The sequence below is a fragment of the Ornithodoros turicata genome, chromosome 2, assembly GCF_037126465.1.
Source record: "Ornithodoros turicata isolate Travis chromosome 2, ASM3712646v1, whole genome shotgun sequence".
In the NCBI taxonomy this organism is placed as follows: domain Eukaryota; kingdom Metazoa; phylum Arthropoda; class Arachnida; order Ixodida; family Argasidae; genus Ornithodoros; species Ornithodoros turicata.
The window spans coordinates 122650059-122670857 of NC_088202.1; the positions used below are offsets into that span (position 1 = coordinate 122650059).

Here is a 20799-nt window from a genome sequence, read left to right on the forward strand (position 1 = left end):
CCAAATCTGTGTCAGTGTGCATTCAGAAGGTAGTGTTGCCGTGCACAAACACTAGCTGCTCTACGTGATCTCCCCTACTGAATGTCACGATAAGGCCACAGACGGATAATAGTCGTTCGCTCGCTATTTGGGTGGCTGGAATAAAAAGATATCTCCGGGGTCCATTGGCAAGCTTGCTGCATAGCTGGCACACTGTTCTTCTGTTTTCTTTTTTTTTTTTTTTTGCGCCACCATAATAGTGGACGTTCTGTGCACGCAAACACTATGCACTCAACAAAACACAAACCCCAAGAGAAAACGAGGACGACGCAGTGCGCTGTGCCACCTTGTGTTGACTTAAGGAAGTGCACTTAAACTGTGTCTCTGGCGGTTTCGCTGTAGATAAACTGCTTGCTCTTGCGTGGCTGTTTGCGCGGCAACTATTCGAATGTATTCGGTATGGAAGAGGCATTCGATTCGATTCGCAATTCGAATACCGAAATTCGTATCTGGTTCGGAATTCGAACCGAACATATAAGTATTAGCTTCGATAACAAGTTTAAAGGGACCATGAAAGAATATCTGACAAGCCTACGATAATTTTCAATTTGTTCCTCTGTAGTAAAGCATTCATCCTGTGAAATATAGAGTTGAAAATCTTCAATTAGCGAAAATATTTTATATGAACCACGGCCGTGAACGGCGGCTGCTACGACCCGCCTGCGAAGCGAACTGGCCGTGACATCATACACAGAAGATGTTGCCGATTCGTGGACGGTCTCTTGCGAGCAAATTGCAAAATTTGCAAGCTTGCAAACTTCGCCACGAAATATGTTTTAATTTGATCTAGAGCTAAGATCGTGTCTAATCATTGAAACAGGATCTCACCAGAAGTGCAATGTAGCCGTTGATTGTCAGCATGGTTACCGGAGCACGTTTATCTCTCTAAGCTGCTTCGTCGTCAGAAAATGTCTCTGTCAGCCTTTTGGGAGCTGCTGCATACTGCTGCGTACGAAATGATTGCTAGACGCAGTGAGCGTTGCATAATAGGGAGTTTTACTTCCCACTACGATAACACGCCGATCGATGATATATTTTGAAAAACAGATACGACTCACGAGTCGGTGGGAATGATTCGTAAAGCTCTTGTCCGCCGGTTTAGTTTGCAGACCAAGAGTCACCGAGAACGACCCCACCGATACGGAAAATCAAGCCTGACGCCATCTGAACGCACAAATCTTAACTTCGTTTACTTGTTATCATGAGTTAGGTTCCTGTTACATTATGCGCTTGAAACGCGTGTTACAAGCATTTGTATCAGCGGTTGTGGGAGACGTGATGGTGCTAAATGTTTCTCTGCGCATTTATGCGCCGGCAACAGCTTTTGGTCAGAAATAGTCCGCGAAACAGTGCTCATCTCCAATTAGGCATAGGCGTCCAGACGGGGGAAGTCACACAAGGTGTGAAGTACGCACACTACTCCCCGTCAACAGTCCGTTGTCCTGTCTTCAGAACATCCGCTACTGCGCCCGTGGTTGTCGCCCAGCCATGATTTCGGGAAGCTGCAGACCAAAATCGTCCGCAGTGCACGCCGCGAGCGAACGATATTGTTTCTGTTGTTGTCAGCCATCTTGTTTGTAAGTACTCTGCGCATGCTCCAGCTGAGTGGGAGCACGAAAGCGCGCACGAAAGAAGCCCGATAAATTCGGAATGAGTGGGATTCCGATATTTTTCGTAGACGATAAAGATCTTCGACTCAGTTTACTCATCCGCACTTTGCGGAAAGCTGAATCGGAAGGTTATCGGAGGAGCAGAAGTGGCCAACTAAAACTCCCTAATCTCTTCCTCCGTCGCTAACAATGTGCCTTTCGCCATATTTCTAATGATTTCGACGGCAGATATATATATATATATATATATATACGACGCCGTTGTTGTCCAAACCGAAACCATGCACCCATGTGGTCCCGCGGGATGTGCTGAGAGGACTGAATTGGCTGAGAGGACTGAACGTTGATGACGTAAGCCCACTTCGAAGGGATGTATCCGGGGGTCACGCCACCCTATTTATGCGTGGTAAGTGCGCCCCGGTATGATAGTGAGGGATCATGAGAACCATTTCCGGTGGAGTACTCAGAATTCGCGAAAATCATTACATGGTCCCTTTAACGTTATAACGAGTGGGTATCGAGCCTCTCGTAAGGCAAACGACCTTAGATCGTTACTGCCCAAGCAGCACAATGTACTGAAAGTCGAGTGCAATAGGGGTGGACGGGTACGTGGAAGACCTTGAACAGACTCTTGAACCTAGAGAACATTGATAAGACACATACCGTCCACCCCTATTGCACTCGACTTTCAGTACATTGTGCTGCTTGGGTGGAGTGAGAGATTACGCCCTTGTCGCGTAAAGCGTCATACATCACGTGTCCGAGTTCACGAGTGCCTCGGGCTTCGTTAGATTGTTATCCATGTAAGCGATGAAGCACGAGAGCATGTGAGCACACTCGTTAGGCAGAAGACATTAGATCGCTATACGCGTGCGAGATATTATGCATTTGTCCCGTTAACGAAAAGAGCGCGTCAAGCGTCAAGTGAAACGTGTCACGTGCCCGTCTTCACAAGTGCCTCACCCCTTCTTACCCCTACCCTTCCCACCCTCCCCGCTTCCCCTACTCCCTTTAATCCCTTCCCAGATCAACATGCCACCAATCAAGGCAGACAGACCGCTCGAACACGTCCCCCCCACCCCCACCCCTCGTAAGCTCGCTAAACGTGTAAGCGATTGAGCGATAACCACTATTCGTGGCAATGGTTGACGCAGAGCGTGCTATGCGGTGAAGTTCGGCTTTTAGAGTGCAGGCGATGACACCGAATTTCTCAAAACGAGTAGGGTAACGCACCATGCAAGCAAGCTTATATGAGGTAGCTCAATAAATAGCCTTAAATAGTCTTTTGAATAGCGAACTTGCGAGTAGAACACATGAGAAGTATTTTTGGGGAGTGGGGGGTGGGGTGGAGTGAGAATTTATGGTAGGAGTATATAGCAGAAGAAGTCGGGAGACGAGTTCAATTTCGCCTCTCTTTTCTTTCGTTACAAACAATCAAACAAACAAACAAATAGCCTAAAAACTTTAATTGAAATTCCGAACCCCATGTCGTACTTAATATTCTTGAGCACGGCGTGCGACAGTGCAGCACTTCCACTTGTATGCTGTGTTTTGCAACCTCCGCGTGGCATACGCAAGCCCGCTACAGCCAATTAAAAATGGCTGCCCGCTTTCGGTTTACGCCACTGGGGAGCAGGAATCAGTCATCGTTTTATTATTATTATTATTATTATTATTAGCGAAGGGGTAAAACCCATCGACACTCACCGTCGGATGAAGGCTCAGCATGGCTATGTCTGCATATCACACAGAAAGTGCATGTAACGTTGTAGCGGCTGAGGCAATTAAACATACAAGGACAAACCCAACACAAGCCAACACAACGCCCAGTTGAATACTTCAACTGTCATCAACCAATAGCCGGTGCATGATTGCACTTCGAAGGGGGCTACACGAATCCGTTGGACCCGCCATCGTCTAATCGCTCGCGTTTACAGCTTTTAGCGATACTAGGTATCGAAGCCCTTTTTTTTTTAGAGAGGATCATCAGGGTACAATTGTTGAAGGTTGAATGCCTAGGGGACCAATACTCGAAACCGGAACATACTGTGGCGGCGTATCTGAAACGTATTTCTTTGCGGCACATACACTCTTAAAAAAAGGGTGTACTTTAACTCATTTTCCTTGCCACAAATATCACTCCCTTTTGGAGAGCACAATTACTCTCAAAAAAGAGCCTTCTCACTCCCTGAAGGAAGTAAGGAGACCCTTTTATCTCCCTCCACTCCAAAGGGAGTGATAAATGTGGCAAGGGTGTACTCCCCAAAAAGGAGCTAGTGTACACCCTTTTTTTAAGAGTGTATCTAACGTCCGCCATCGGAAAAAAACGTCATGGATGGACTGCTCGCAAAGAGAGCACAGCTCCGACATCGAGACACCCGGTCATATACGTCACCACCATTTGCGGTATTCAATCTGAATGCCTTCCACGTCCCCCATACTCGCCAGCAGTTACACCATCGCACTACCACGTCTTCGGCAGCCTCATGGAGGATATTGGCGGTCGTAACTTTGCATCCGACAAAGATGTGAGAGAAGCGGTGCACGAATAGCTTGCGCCCCCGCCAAATAGTTTTCTTCTAAGCTGGAATAGAGGCGCTTCCCACACGATGGCGCACCCGTATTGAAAAGCAGGGGGACATATACGTAGAGACATGATACATTGTTTCCCAGAATATTCATTTTCATTGTTCATCAAATTATTTAACCTTATTTATTGAACCACCCTCATGTTTCTACCAACATTCTGCATATCATGGCTGGTTTTTGACCTCGTCCCTGCGTGTTCCTTTACGTAATGCAAATGATTAAATAATTTTAAAAAAATGCGAATACTGAGCCCATGTGGAAAATGGCGGCGTAACATTCAAAGTCGTTTCCACTACCCTATATGCTGAACCTATACCACATCGTTAGGCTTAAATACATATCGTGACACACAGCCGTCGCCGTCACTGGTACTGAATATGCCAAAATCAAGAACGTTTTTGTGCGTGTGCGTGTGCGCTGTAGACGGAAATACAAGGTCATGTAGCTTGAACTTCTGGTGTACGATGGTTCTGTGACTGTAAAATCTGACATCAGACCCAGCTTTCAAAATCGATCATCTCGAATCCTTTGTTTGTTACTGTATTCTGAATTGAATATACGTGTTCTGAAAAACTGAGCGAGCGTTTGAACATACATCCTTATTGTAAACGTGATAAAAATAGCATACCGTATGTAGATTTACATTACAATCGTTTTTTCGTGCTCTCTACCCTCCATTTCATAATGATATTTCCTATCTAATGTAGCAAACAAATCCGCTATAGAGATAGCATGTCGCTGAATACTAGACGGGGTACAGTCCACCAGCAATGGGGTAGAACATCGACCCCGGCGATGAAACTCCCCGCCATCATCCCGTAATAAAGTTGTTGTTGATGTTGTACCAGACGAAAAACACAACTACGTGGTGAGTTGTTACTTTTTAAAGTCTGCCTTAAGGCTTTCAGCCGACCTACCACATCCGGTAGTATACTTGAAGGCACTCTCTCTGTAACAATAACAGGAGAACCATTAACTTCACGAATGATGTTGCCAGACTCTCGGATTGATGGAATGCTTCAGTACACGTATTACTGTTCGCACGTTTTCCACCACTATATTCTCCACTAGAAGGTGTCCCAAACACTGACACGACTGTATTTGTAGATTCTTCCATTCGGTCGCGCTACGTGTGTGAACGCCCCACTTAAACAATAACTTCCACTCGCGTGCTGCCCCCTCTTTTCTTATTTCTCTGTCATCGCGTGTGTCGCATGAGCACCTGCTGGGGATGAAGGCCCCCCATTAAGCCCGTTCTCGTCACGCGCACTTCTTCGGCTCCTTTTTCTCTTCTATCGTTATTGGGTTCTTTTTCCGCCGTATTTACCTTGCTTACGTGGAGTGCATGCCACTCATGGAGCAGGGTGGGGAGCAGTGGATTATTGGCATTTCGTATTATAGGCTTATTCCTACAATACGAGCATTTGTACTATGTAGTGTCATACAGATAGATAGGTATAGAAAGAAAAAAACATTCGGGGTAGGTAGTGGACGGGCTACTGCCGCTAGGTTCTTCCGTGAATACTTCTCGAATGGAAGACTGACACGACATACATCTGTTTACACGTGTGCATTATTTGAGGCAGATATGTTACAATGGTCTCTTAGAAGTTAATGATGGAATCAACACTCATAGACAACAGAACGCGTAACGGCTAACGCATCCCCGTTACAACCACACCTGTGAAGGAGCTGCGCGCACTTAATTCTGGTGTAGCTTTGAGCGATGGTAACTGCTGTAACATCTGTAAGGTATGCTACTTATATCCGGAGACCACACAAATGTCGAATCTGTTGGAGTATTTCTAAGCGTACTTCGGCGGGGTCTCTCTGTAAGGACTGTCTCTGTAAGGACAAGGGACATAAAGAACACACTCACACGGGACCGGCCGACCCCGGCTGCTTTATGTCCCTTGTCCTTACAACTCCAATTTCTTCGTATAGCTATGTACCAACAGTCCACTCAGCCATTCTAATCAGGTAACAGAGCGGGTGTTTGGGCTGGTTGGTACATGTTTCAATTAAAAATAATTGAAAACCCCCAGTGCTGGGTAGGAGTAGGACAAGCACGGATAATAAAAACGACAAGGACCGGCACTGAACTGCAACCAAGCGATTTTTACTTTATTTTTCGAGCAAGCCAAAGTAGACACCCCTCTCACCCACAAAAGAACAACTAACGAGAGCGCGTTACGCCAAAACATGTTCTTCACCTCTGCCCCCCTATCTGTTGTTTCGAGTGCTGATAAATTCTTCGATTTTCTTTGTGTAATCAATAGATGCTTTAATAATGCAACTATCCCCGTCTTCCCGGATAAACCTAGCCTCCTGATAAAGAAGTTTCCCTCTTCCCTGCCCGTGAAACAGAATTTGTGTTCCGCGGTAATCTGGGGGCTGTTTTTTGCAAACTTCGCAATATTTTATGTGGTCTCTTAAAGTTGAATATTGGGAGCACGGCCTTGAATGCTCCTACAACCTGATGTTAACGCATCTCCGTGTTTGTCCTATATAATATTTCTTACAACTTAAGGGTATTTTATAAACGTCATTCCGTTTGCACCCGATGAAACTGGAATGCGGAATCAAACACAACACCAGTTTCATCGGGTGCAACGCTTCGGTATAACCTGCGGTTACCTTCGGTATTCTTTAATTTCACTTAATCTTTCTCTTAATTACATATATCGAACATTCATTATCTTTAAACTCAACTTTCTTGTTTTAATTACCTCTAATTACCTTCAATTACGCTTACCTCTTACTCTTAATTACCTTCGACCTACTTAAATTTCAAATCATTCGCCTCCATTTCCTTTACCCTCTTATATCCCCTTTGCATGTCCACTTATACAGCTGTCTCAGTGAGGCTTCACCATCTCGCACACGGACGCCACACACACATACAGCTTTTTTCCATTTTGACACTCCTAATGCTAAAACATTAAAACAAAACATCTCTTTTCCGTTACGATGTCACATGACATTGAAACGTGGTTCAGCAATTTTATTGGAACCTGTCGATCTCACCAAAAGACTCGGGGGAAGCTTTTTGGTACTATACTCGGAACAGACACCCTGTACTTAATGTCTCCCTCGCTAGGCAAGAATCGCGGCGTGGTCTGTCTGCAGCCACCCGGTGGCAGGCATGCGTGGTGAGTGGAGAGGGAGCGACGTGGCGCGGGGCGCCGGCAGTGCAGCTGTGGTGTTCGAGTGGATCGGAAGTGTTTGCGTGGGCGCGCTATGGGTTATGAAGCTGTGCGAAGGAGCGGCTGCGAAAGAAGGCTGACGCTGCGAGACGGCGCCGCCAAGCTGAATCGGAGGAAGCCCGAAAGGCTCTCTGGCAGCGAATGCTATCTTGCGTTAGCGTTGTGTAGGGTCGTGTGAAGGGTTGTGTAACATTTGCGAAGTGTCGTTGAAGGGTTGTGTAGCGCTGCGAAGGGGAGTTCCCAAAGGGTTTTCAGGTTTTAATGCTAAGGCATTTCCGTAGTCGACCATATTTTATTTTTATACCTTCAACTTTCACATTCACCCTTTTAATTGTTACTTTAACCGATCCTGATGTCCGAGAACCGAAATGTCTACCGCCGGTGTGGGCCACGTGGCCATTGTCATTGCGTTCCATGTTTCGAGTGAGGACGTAAAAACCCGATTGGCAGGCTGATAAAGGGTTTCAAAAATCTTATCCTTGAATCGTCCAGGGTTTCATAAACTACGGATCAAACAGCAAACATTAAAGGTAATGTTCAGTCTCAGTTAAGTCCACCGAGTTGTTCCGTCATTCTTGCCGATACCCATACCGTGTCGTTACATGCAACGAGCCATTACATCCACACCGTGTCGTTACACCCATCGATGGCTGTAATGGCACGTTGGATGTAATGGCCCGTTACCAGTGCCAACCCGTCTCCAGTTCTTTTATCAGGATGTATCCCTCACACATGTCTTGATTGCTCTGTTCTGTCTTGTTCTGGATTGCTGCAGCACGAGGGTAGGATTTTCTCGAGGTGCGCGGAGCAGACGCGTTGCGCTCGTTCTGTAGGTCACCTGCGCGGAGAATATGGAGAGGTTAGTCCCGACCCAGTCAGAGCTGGCTACTCCAAAACGCGTTTCTGGGTTAAAAAAAGAGAAAGAAAAATGTGAGCTACGAAAAAGAGAAGAACAGACAACCAAAAACAGGAAAGGACAGGTGTTGGCAATATAATGCGCAACGATGAAGCGCTGAAGACTTACACTTGTATTATGGCGCCGCAGAACGCGCAATGCATAATGGATTCTACTGCTAAAAAATGTGACCGGTGTGCTTTATCTGCGGTTTTGATGAAGTCCCTCTTTCAGAAATGCTTCTTCAAGAAGAGGACAGCTATTGTAGGTTTCATTTTTCAATTGATATTTATCTGATTTGCCTTACCTTTGCTCGAAGTCCCATATTCGAATTTCCAACCGCATGAGTGGTCGCTGGGCGGGGGATTACTGAACGTCTTACTGCATTCCTTCGATTCGTTCGGCCAGCTCCCCAAAGGACGAGTCATTTAGCCGTTTTGATGAACATTCTCATCTGAAACAACGTGTACGAATTCCCGTACTCTCATTTGTTGTGACATCAACGATCGATCAACTTTCGGCGGAGAATTGTTTTTTTTTTTTTCGTTTTTTTCCCTCTACATATTAGTTCAAGTTAAGTCTGCATCACACTAAAGCACGCCTAAAGCAGTGAATGCAATAAGCATGGGCATCGAGGAGGTGAAAATCGAAATGAAAAGCTCATCTCAACGTTTGGGACAGATTACTATTGCCTTTTCATCGTGAATGATAGAACCATGACTTCGTAAACGACTCACGTAACTGTCATTAAATAACGTTAATATGAGTTATATTTGTGCTCCTGTTAAAGCACTGTTTGTTGAACACAGCTTGAGTTCTTGTGCCCCTCTAGAGAGGCAATCTCATTTGCCAGCCTTCTTCTAAGGACGAACAAACGTGAGTAGATGACTGCCTTGTCTATAAAATGCTGCCCGCGTAGAAGTTCACTCAGACACGCAGTCTTCCGCGAGGGACGTTCAATGTGGTGTGCCGCTTGTCGAGATTTCGGCGCACGTTGATGAACTCTCAGGTGGGCAAAATTTATCCACAGGCACGACCACTGTGGCTTCGGACATGATCACCGTTGTCTCGCGACGTAAAACCTCGAATGAAAATATCATTAATTATTATTATTATAAAATGCCGCCCTAAATAAGATGTCATTGGAGAAGACCTTTCACAAATAAGGCTGCCGCAATTGGTATTACAATGTCGGTATGTATGTTACATTTCCTTCTCGAAAACCCACTTGATGAAGTCTGCCGACGTATTACTACACGCATAATTGTCCGAAGTATTGCTGGAAAACAGTGTAATACCAGATAATCCAAGAATAGTCAAGGCATGCACATGTAATATAATACAAACTGTGAGTGTTACAGCCCATCCCTGTATAACTAAAATCACGCTTGCACCTGCGATCGACGCTTGCTGCAGGCACAACAATATATGTCTCCACAACGTCGCTCTGTATGCAGAAATCGCCCAGTGCGCAGACTCGCCGAAGTGAAACATGCACTTCGCTTAATATAGCACTTGAACCAGCAACAGCAAGAAACAAATATATTTTGGCAATGACACTAAGAAAAGCGCATTGTTAGTAACCATTTTTCTGTATGACGTTCTGTGCCTGTTTAGGATATTTAATATAACCAAGTAAACTTGTGTAGTACAAGTTCAATACAGTTCCAATATAATGTAGCACAAACTAATTACACAAAATGCTTACACAAGAGAAGTCACACTCTAAGACAAGCTAAAACAAGTGTAATATTCCCAAAGAATCCCGCAAAAGAACGCCACTAAGGGAGCCAGTGGCAATTCAAGGAGACACGGCTGCGGCGGACACTAATGTACCGTGTCGACCATCTTCGGAGGAACTCTGTCTCTCCAAGTGTAACAAACTGGGTCTCCAAGAAAATGACTACCTGCTTGTGGAGCGACATGAGGAGAGGGTACTGAACGCGAAGGCGCCTGCTTTGAGCTACCGCTCTGCATCTGTTCTTCCACAAGACGTACCTTGCCACTGCAACGAGCAGAAGAACAAACCTGTCCCTGATCCGGTGCCCTAAACGGTAGCGGAATGGGAAAACGCGGAAAACGAGAGTCCAAGACGTCCTTGCTACAACGCAGTCGTCTAACACGTGAGACACTGATTCAATGTTGGGACAATTCGGGCAAAGGGAGGTATTGGTAACACCCCACCGGTTTAAGGGATCACGCGTAGGTAGAACTCCCCAGGCCGCCTTCCACAAAAAGTCACAGACTTCGCGTGGGAAATTGTCGGGCCGGATATCACCCCACGATAGACTCAGGTTTCTCAAGTTATCCGACCGGGGTTCATCCAAGAGACATAGCAGTTCGCAGATACGTGATGCAGGGACCGATCGAGGATCGACCTGAGGGTCCTGAGCCTGTATGTCGCAAAAACGCTCTGCGATACGTCGATAAAACAGGGACGGGGAAGTGGCTTCAGGGTACCTATTCCCTAGTCCGCGAGGAACTAATGCTCTGCGAAAGTCGCCCATCCAGTACAAAGCAAGCGCACGCGCTGAATGCTCAGTATCGTCAAGAACACGAAGGACAGCCCGAAGGGCAAGCAGTGTACAAAAAGTAGAAATGCACGGGAGGCTCCAGCCTCCCTGGAATCGCGGCTGTTGTAGGACCGCGCGTCTAACAAGAGCTGTTCTTCCTCCCCAAAAGAAGGAGAATAGCACCGAAGAAACCCTAGTGCATACAGCACGGGGCGGTATTGCAACCCGGGAAACGAACCACAGCTTACTACATAGCACATTCTTGATTAGATACGCACGCTCCTGAAAAGGTAGGTCAAACCTACTGGCTATCGAAACCTTGCGTTCAACGTCCTGAAGCAGGGAATCCCAGTTTTCTCGTGCCACGCCCCATTGGTCAAACACTACCCCCAGGATTCGAAGGGATAAGCACTGTTCTATACCGCCTAAGAAGTTGCCACTAAAACCAGCAACTGGCAATGCCTTACTTTTTGTATTGTTAAGCCGAGCACCGGAAACACGCGAATACTCGCCAAAAATCTGAAGTGCTTCGCACAGGCTATCACTGTCCACCTTTCCTTTCAATAAATATATATTCCCCCCCCCCTATCACTGTCCCTGAGAAAGAGTGTAATGTCATCTGCATACGCAGATACCACCACCGAACCGCCGCAGGGGAGCGGAAACCCACGAATACGAGGGCAAGCAGCAAGCCTACGTAACAGCGGGTCTATGCACAACACGAACAGCATCGGGGATAACGGGCACCCCTGACGAACCCCACGTGTTATTGGAAACGGCTGCGCTATGTTGCTGTTAACGACGAGGTCGCTTGTCAAGCCTGAGTACAACGACCGAAGCAGCGAGATGAAGGCTACGGGAAAGCCAAACATACGCAGAACACCAAAAAGATAAAAATGCTCCACGCGATCAAAGGCCTTGGCCTGATCAAACGAGACGACTGAACCAGGCTGGTGAAAGCTGTGGGCATATTCAATGGCATCTCGTGTCAATAGCAAGGACGAGAAGATAGTTCTGCCCAAAACTGAGCACGTTTGAAATGGAGAGACGAGGTAGGGAAGTGCATTCGTCAAACGTGTTGCGATAAGTGAAGCAAGGATCTTGTAATCACTATCCAGCAACGTAATAGGACGCCAGGATTGTGGAGAGTTGCTATCGCCGCCCTTCGGAATAAGGACAATGCGACTATGCTTGAAAGAAGGCGGAAGACGGTGCTCTTGTAGAAATCTAGTGAACAACGCGACCATACACGGACCCAGGGCTGTCCAAAAGCATTTGTAGAACGGCACAGGCAGCCCGTCTGGGCCCGAAGCAGAAGAGACTTTTTGTTCAGCAAGGACGGCTTTAACTTCTGATAAGGTCACAGAACAACACAACGCCGATCCCAAATCATCTGGCAGTTCGGGCAACGAAGCCAGGAAACGTAACATATCTTCGCTAACCTCGCTTTCCTATGGCTTACTTGAACGATGTCTGATGGGGCAGAGGAGACAGACCCATCCGCCAAGCGTACTTGTTCGACATGACTCTGTCGAGGTTGCCTAATGTCGGAGTTACGCATGTAGCGCAACACGTCGGAGTCCAAGATAGGACGGTTGCGGTTGAACATAACTGCCGCAGTCCGGGACGAAAAGCGCAAAGCTCGGTAATAGCGCTCTTTCAGGATGTCCAGATACTCTTGCATGAACAATGTAAGGGGCCCTCCACGTTTCACTATGAGCATTCGACGACGAAATTCATTTAAATGTTCAGTGAGAGCAACCTTCCTGCGTCTACCAGCTGCGGTCAAAAGCTCTGACCAGTGCCGCTTAAGGGTGTCCCAGACGACCGAGTCGAAGTCTGTCTCACGCAAAGAGTCACGGATTGCCACCCCTACTTCAGAAGTAACTTCGGGATCGTGTAATATTGCGCTATCTAGCCTCCACCAGCCGGGCCCTCGAGTTTCAAAAGTCGAGAGGTCCAGCGCGACGAACGAAAAAAAGTACATGATCTGAAATATATCCCACTGAGACAGGAAACGGTGACGTTCGGCATTGAACAATGCAGTCAGCGTATTCATTAGGCACATATGCTCTGTCCAGACGACTAAACGAGTTCCCACGGGACCAAGTGTAATTGAACTGGTTGCCATACAAATGGACCCAGGCGTCAGTTAAGGAATACTGCTGCACTATTCGCCTCAGTTCCCGCGCGTTCCACGTAGGCCGGCCGAAACCTGGACCAGATACATCCCTGCGAAAATCTAAAACACAGTTAAAATCCCCTATTAATATAAGTGGATGCGGTTCAAGCATAAACGAATGCAAGTTTTGAAAAAAAGCGTTAGATAACCCGGGACGAGCGGGCCCGTACACGTTAAGAACACGAACTTTACAGTTTGCGATGTAAATATCAAGACACACTACGCGGCCCGCAGCGTCATAACAACAAATACAATCACAAAGCAGCGATGGTCGGAAGACAACACAGGGCGGCCCTTCAATGCAATCGCCCATACACGAGAGCGTGCCAGTAGGCGCCATCTTGTCGTGTTCACACGTGACCATAAACATGGCGGCGCCCACGAACCGCGACCTGGGTCGATGTAAACATTGTAACGCCGTTCGTTTGTTTTTGTCCGTTTCATTTTATAAGATCATCCAGCCTTGGTTATTACTGTCGCGTTGTAGTAGAAAAGTAGGTCTCCAAGTGTAATACAATTAGAAGACAGTGGGATGTGGGATGTCTGAAAAACGAAATAATGCTGTAGGAGAGCTTGTTACTTGTGCCACTTTACTTGTTGGGTAAAACTGTAATTCCTCCATTCACCTCACATTATTTATAAGGCACAATCACTGATAATACATTTGAAGAATTACCGTAGTACCTGAAATGCAGCCTGCGCGCATTGTTTCACGCTAGGTCTGCTGATTTCTGTCACCTCATACTGTGCCTGTAAAGCTGATTTCTCAACAGACTGCTTTGTTTTGCTTGCAAAAGCCGGGCTGAGTATACAACCAAAGGAAGGAGGCAGTGTGACTTCTGCATTTTTGCAACTGACAAAACGTTCTAAGCAATAAATTGCATTCTCACTGTGCTCGAAAATTTTTACCTCCACACCGAAATCTCACTTTCATGCGCACACACAATCATTCCTCAAGCAGCCTGCCAGCGTTTGTTCCAGTCTATCAGCTGCAGTACTTGCGTTTCTCCTGTAATTATAGCTGTAGGGCTGCTCTCTCCTGTCGTGCTAAGAAATCCTTTTAGCTGACACTGCTTCAGGACTGGGGCAACGTCTGGGTATAGTATTGGAATATGAATGCAGATGACAGTATTATGGCCCAATTAGTACACATTTATCATTGTGAACAACAACTTATTAGGGCAAATATAATAACAAATCACAGTGGCATGTACTTTGGCTCCTAAGGCAACTATTGTCCTTTGAACTGGGTAAGCTTAGTGTACATTTGCCGGCATCTAATCTTGTGCAACTCTTCTGTACGTAGTCTGCAAGCGTGATGAATGCGTATGCTTAAGTATTTGTGAGCAATAGATCGTATTAGATGAAAGTAGTGATTTTCAAGTGACGTCTGTTCGAGCATGTGGTCATTACGTATGGAGCTGAACACACCCCTGTCCATCATAGACTCCAGCACTTGTAAGATTAACCTTTGCAGAAGTGTTGCCGATGATATGCCCTCCTGGAAAAGAGCTGCACGCAGCAGCTTCTCAGATTTCCTGCAAATGGTGATCACATCATCAGATGGATAGGGAAGTCTGTGAAAGTAATCCTTTTGTTGTATTAGTGAATGGTAGAGGGAAGGTGTACGGACTGTCAGGTGGGAGATGCAGATGTCACATTTCAGATACTCGCATAGGTAGCACACTATACGTCCTGCAATGTACACTATCACTCTTTCACGAAAAGTTGATGGCTCCGTTGGGTCTGAGAAGTAGTTATGCTCACGTAGATCCTCCTGTAGAGTCACTTCTTCTGCAGGTATGCTTCTTCCTCTTGATGTCCAGTTAATTATGTCTTCCGATAGGGGCTGTCTAGCGCTGCTGACGTGCAGTATGGAGACATTTTCGAGTGGTAAACAATTTCCTTTTTGAGAGGCTTCCACTTCGGTGTTAATGATCAATCTTTTGTATGCTGCTGCAAACTGCCTTGCAGTAGGATTATTGTTGTATCCTCCATGCGAACGTACTAAACCAAAGAACAGTTCCAGATGATCTTGACTGACGCGATGTGTTGGGAAGTATGTCACAAGGTTCTTAGAGTGGAGAAAGTCATAGAGCTCGATGGCACTCTTGCAGCATGTGATGAAACCAAGAAACCCAGTTTTCCGGTTAGTCTGCACAAGAAGTGGCCCAGAGTTGCTCCTCCGTAGACTGCAAATGTATGTTGTGGCTATTTGAAACATTGTGCGTGCCCTTTCGATGTTTTCCGGACAGAGCGGCCTCTTCCATGACTTCTGGTGCATATTGACGGAGTTCAACACATCGAACACATTATTGATAACTCTCAGGAACCTCTCAGTTGCCTCCGAGTCCTCAAACCCTGATACACCTAGATCACGACACTCATGTATGGCATCTGCAATGCTCATGCTTAAAAGCTCTGCAGCAAGATTGACTTTCATGGGCTGCCGCTGCCACTGAACATGCGCCCTCCTTAGTTTATTTGCGGCATGGAGCCCCTCTTTCTGTTGAAGTGAGTGGAGTGCCTCTATGTAGTCCCATGATATTTCCTTGCCATCTTCATCAATGAAGGACTTGAAGTGAGAAAATGCATTTCGTATTAACTTCAGCATGTGGCAAGCGTCAAGAAATACGCTTATGGGCTCGGCTGTGTCAGGATGGGGAAAGCTGGTCCGTAGATTTTCAAACTGCAGCGAGCATCCTAAGTTATGCAACATTGACAAGTTTGCTGCAGCACCGTCGCAGGTAACAGATACAACCTTCACTCCAACATTGTGTACAAGAGACAAGCCTTGAAGGACAAGGTTACTTCTTTGCTCGCCAGTTATTCCATCTACAAGGAAGTATCCTATCGGCAGCTTCCACTGCTCATGTAACGAAACAAGTAGGATGACAAATGCTTCCTTTGCTACAGCACAAGAATCCTCCGAGGTTGGCCCAACGGTTGCGAAGCCATAAGTCCTTTTCCCATCCCACTCGACATGCCTCCTAATCGCCATCTCATCAACCATAAGACTGCATACAGTTGACAGTGCTTTCTGGTTGTTGTCCGTAACACGCATCTGCAGGGCTAACAGCGCTTATTTTGAGTACCCTGGCTCACCTTCGACTGACTGGTACCACTTCCGTATCGTACGTGGGTGGGGTAGACACGTGTCAAAGACCTGCCTTACATAGTTATATGCACGTGGCGAATAGAAATGTAAGGTAAGTGCAAACGCTCGTAACTCTGGGCTGTACTTATGAGGCAAGCTTGTCCCCTTACTTTTTGCTGACTGCCTCATCAGCAAGTCCTTGTTTGCACCGGCAATGTTTTCGAGGCAGCTTGCGTGTTCTTGAAGTAAAATGTTCTGAGATGTGATATCACATGCTGTAGCTTTGCAACTTTCTGCTTGATGCGTCTTTGTGCCTGCTGCAAGGCCTTGATTCGTTTTTTGCTGAGGGTATGCAGGTTGCCTATACGTTTGACTTCCTTTTTGAGGAAGGCCTTTACTGGCGTGTCTTCAGAGGATGTCGCCTGAGACAACAGGTACCAATAACCTCATTAATACTCAGCTGTGAACAATTTAGATAGTACGTGGCAGCCACATGCAAGGCCATGCAGTCATGCACAGGTTGTGCTTCTGGTCAGATACATGTAGGAGCTGCTTGCTCAGAGTTCCTTTACAACACAGCATGTCTGGTACAGGACCTACTCATATGGTGGCTATTCGAAGAAAGTATGAAGATCTACAGTTACTGTCCTAACATTATGTTTACTAAAATTTAAAAAAAACATCTGATGCGGCAGTTAGCCTGCCTATAGTGAGCTGCCAGCTCTCAGCGTATCACTCGTACAGATAAACAGACCTTGGATGTCTCGAATTTAACTGTTTACTATGAGCACTCTTGACGTATTTACCTAGCACTGAATGGAAGCAATCGCACCCTTATATCTTTGTGAATTAGGACCTAGTATCACGAGACACAGTAGCACAACACTGCTCTTTTTTTGACACACTGTGCATATACTCACTAGAGGAGAGATCCACATTGCAGTGGTCACAGTAGATGACAAAAAGTCAGCCATGCAGATCACAGAAGTTTCTCCACGCCATTGCGCTTGATCAAATCCATCTTTATTGATTCAAACAGTACAATTCATTGTGACAAGTATTGGGGTTAGTAATAATCAGCAGCATGCATACCAAGCTGGGAATTCCCTCCATGATATAGAGCACTCTCTGAGCTTTGTAACTATAACTATTAGGCTACAAGTGTTGCCAGCATCGCTGCAGCAGAGACAGATCAGTTTTGTCAGAAAGACTGTCCCTCTTAGTTCACTCAGACTACCCTCATACCCATTGCTAACACCAATAAGTGCTGGCAACAGATAATTTGAGAAATGTTTCCTCGGGCCAGTAACTATACAACAGGCTGCAACTAACGGCACTGCACTGTACTGAAATGTAGCCGTGAAAGGGGCAATAATATGTTTAAACTGTATGCTCAAGTCTAACTGGTTTTCCCTTATGCACCTGTACTGTATGAAATAAGGTATTTGAAAGCCTGCTCCTGGAACATATACTTGAATGGTGCAGTCAGCACCTACAGTGGAATCTTAACATATTAGTTATGAACATGCAATTCTTTTCCACGTCGAGTATAATTCTTACCAAAGGTTCACATCTGCTGGTGCTTGGAGTTGAGCCACTGGGGGTTGTGTCCTGGAAAGATGTGGAAATAGCAGTACAAATGTAATACATAGGATGTTCAGTATGATCATAACCCCTGTGCGTTAGTTATGTACATCCTAGTCTTTCCACTGAGAGCACAATCCTTACCATGGGGTCAGGCCTGCTAGTGTTCGGAGTCAAGCTTGTGAACAGACAAGCGGAAGAGCCCTGAAAAGAAATTAAATTAAGTACACAACCGCGGTGTAAAGTCCCAATACTCAGAGGCAAAGAGGAAGGCTACATTTGATTTGCAGTGGAGAGAGAATGAGAGAAGCCCCTAGTGTCAATACTTCCGAAGGCTTACCGTGCGCGACTGTTCAAATCGCCCTGGTGTGTCGGAACTGATACTGCTGGAAGCCTTGGCTGGTGTGGGGCTGGACTGGAAGGAGAGTGCACGCAAGAACCATTATCATTAAAACACTGTTTCATTCAGGGCCCCTTGATAATCAGAACAAAACGAAAACTTCCAAATAAAGATTCAAAAGTCCTGCAGCACTTGTAGATGGAGTTTGGTGCTATATCGTGGAAAGCATGGGCGGATCCAGGATTATTCGCGGCTGGGATCCAGTATGGACAAATGCCAGGCGCATGCTGGGATTGGTCCATTGAACACCATGTTAAAGCCAAGCTATGAGGGGGTAGCGGACAACCTCGGTTTACACCGTGCGGGAGTAGTCTTCGAAGCAGTGACCCAGTGTGCGAAATTTTAATGGAAAATGCGATTGATGGGCATTAAAGTGAACAGTGTTTTTTTCATGCGTAGGCATGTTTAAATCTGTACAAGATCTGTTTGGGGTACCTGTGAGGAAGTGGGTTTTATGTGGTTTTATGGTCGTTGGAAATGCTTTTCAAATATAGTTGCCCGAACTAAATCCTACTGTGTTCTCATGATTTTTGCTCTTCTGTGTGATCGTCATGCCATAGATATATTGCAGGGTGCTGGTATACAGGGTGCATCATTAAGAACTGATCAGAGTGCATCACAGTGAGACTGATAAACGGAAACCGGAGGCTACCTTTGTGGTACTTGGGTTACAAACAGGTGTCACATCAAAAGTAGCACCTGGTTGTAACTCATGTGCAACATAGATACTCTCTGGTTTAGGATTATTGCTCTCTTCATGAAGAGCTCTGATCAGTTTTTAATGTCGCACACTATATACATGTGACATGCAAGCCAGGCACTGAATGTGTAAGTGCATGACAGGCACAATGCATCTGTGGTTCATTTGTTTGTGCTGCTGAGGCTTCACATTGAAGTTGTGGTAGGTGGCTTAGTAGTGAAGCCTGAGCTGTTGATTCCCTACACACGATTATGAGTAAGAGCATAACACCTTGGGTCTAACTTCTGTACAGCCTGAAAAACCGAACCATGACACACTTGGAGAAGAGAAAGGGAGGCCAGTGTTTGGGCAACCACTGCCACAGAGCAAGTGGCTCAATTCTGAGTAAGACCTAATGGTCAACTGGGGATGACAATGAATAGGAAGCTTGCTAACCAACTCAAGGACTAGCATGCGATACAGTTCATCTTTCACTCCACTAAGTAAGCAAGACTGACAAATTGATGTATCGTATAAAACAAATAAAAACATGAAGGCAGCACAAACCCATAAAGATTTACTCGTGAAACAAACTGTGCGGTTAATGCTAAAAAAATGATACCTACCACAGCAGACACAAGAGGTGTGCTTGTAGTTCTGTCTACCTGTAACGGCATACTATTGTTCGGCATCACATTTGAAAGGCTTTCAAATATGTGCTCACATGGATTCGCTCTGGTGTCTTTGGTTCGAGCAGGCCCACATCCATTGGCTCTTGAGTGTCAGATCCAGACGCCATGCTCACTTCAATCTCCTCCTGTGTGTCAGGCTCAGGCAGGCTCACGTTGCTCGTGCCGGGTTCAGGCGTGCACACGCCTATTGGTTCTTGCCCGCTAGGTTCCCGTCTGGCTGGCAAGTCATGCTCCTCCTGACGTGACAACGAACGAGTTGTATTTACCAGACTTTTAAACACCAAAGACACAAAAGAACTGGTGAACGTATTTTGTGGTCAAAGGGCCTGACCTCGAGCAAATACTTGGCAAATTTGACCGCTAACATGTCCCTTGCATTAATTCCCTTTGTACCCAAGCTCTGGGCCCATAGTGTGGCTATATGCAATTGATTATCGACCATAATTATGGCGAAACGTACCTGGTGAACTTGAACCGACGGATGTGCGACAGGAACGGAACCCTCCCGCAGGCGCACGCGTGTTAGCGACGTTCTGTCGAAGTCCTCGTTCCTGAAGTGTTTTGAGCACACTCGGCTGTACTTCGTTGGCACCCAATCCGGTCTCCCGATCGCATTCACCCATTGCAATCGTAAGGACTCGTCTCGGGGAAAGCTAAAACGTACCGCCGAGAACAAACAAAGGCAACATAATGAGACGAATCGAAACCGAGAGCACAGGGGTATATACTTACTGGTGGTACGTTATGCCAGATTCTTTACTTGCAAACTCTGAACGATTAGCGCAACCGGAATAACAACACACTACCATGGCCTGTCACAGAAGTGGCATGTGTGGCAAGCAAACGCAATTCAATAGCCAAACACGCGAAGTCAAAGCGGACGTCGAAAGCGGCGAAGCAGATGACACGGATCAGCTGAGACGGAGAAACAAAACATAATAAAGAAAACAAGCCAAGCCGAGATGTGATTGGGCGATAGTTCCGTGACGTTGAACACGACAAGATGGCGATTTTGCGGAAAGCGACCGCTTGGGGGTAGTTACAAAAATGGCGGCTTTCTGGCCCCCCTGTGGAAGACAACTACACCGACTCCCCCCGACCGCGCAGACCCCAACGAGAAGGAACAGTTAACAGAAAACCGCCTACGAAAATCACATACGTCTTTGGGCGAACTAAAGTTCATTTCCTGGAGGAGAAATAGGTCACAAGAGGACACCCGAGCAAGATGCAGTATCTCACGCTGCTTATCCGGGCATTTAAATCACTGGGCATTCAGAGTGAGAAGGCTTAGTCGCATGAAGAATAAAAGGCTC

At 46.2% G+C, this 20799-nt stretch overlaps 2 protein-coding genes across 2 annotated transcripts in view; one reads left to right on the plus strand and one right to left on the minus strand.

Moving 5' to 3' along the window:
- The window catches only part of LOC135386026 (atrial natriuretic peptide receptor 1-like), a 299570-nt gene that overhangs the window by 110176 nt on the left and 168595 nt on the right, over positions 1 to 20799 (plus strand). The window lies entirely within an intron of this gene.
- On the minus strand, positions 17617 to 20541 carry LOC135386439 (THAP domain-containing protein 7-like). Its single transcript, XM_064616348.1, has 7 exons — positions 20219 to 20541; positions 19947 to 20139; positions 19519 to 19722; positions 19421 to 19459; positions 18056 to 18130; positions 17860 to 17919; positions 17617 to 17742 (listed from the first exon to the last, which is right to left on the minus strand). Exons 1-7 carry the CDS (start codon positions 20293 to 20295, stop codon positions 17617 to 17619), a joined length of 774 nt encoding a protein of 257 aa, XP_064472418.1. The 5' UTR covers positions 20296 to 20541.

Coding starts and splice junctions, on each gene's coding strand:
- LOC135386439 (XM_064616348.1), bottom strand. CDS start 20,295: ATGGTAGTGTGTTGTTATTCCGGTTGCGCTAATCGTTCAGAGTTTGCA. Junction 19,723..19,946: donor CGTCGGTTCAAGTTCACCAG/GTACGTTTCGCC, acceptor TTGTCACGTCAG/GAGGAGCATGACTTGCCAGC. Junction 19,460..19,518: donor AGACACCAGAGCGAATCCAT/GTGAGCACATAT, acceptor ATGCCGTTACAG/GTAGACAGAACTACAAGCAC.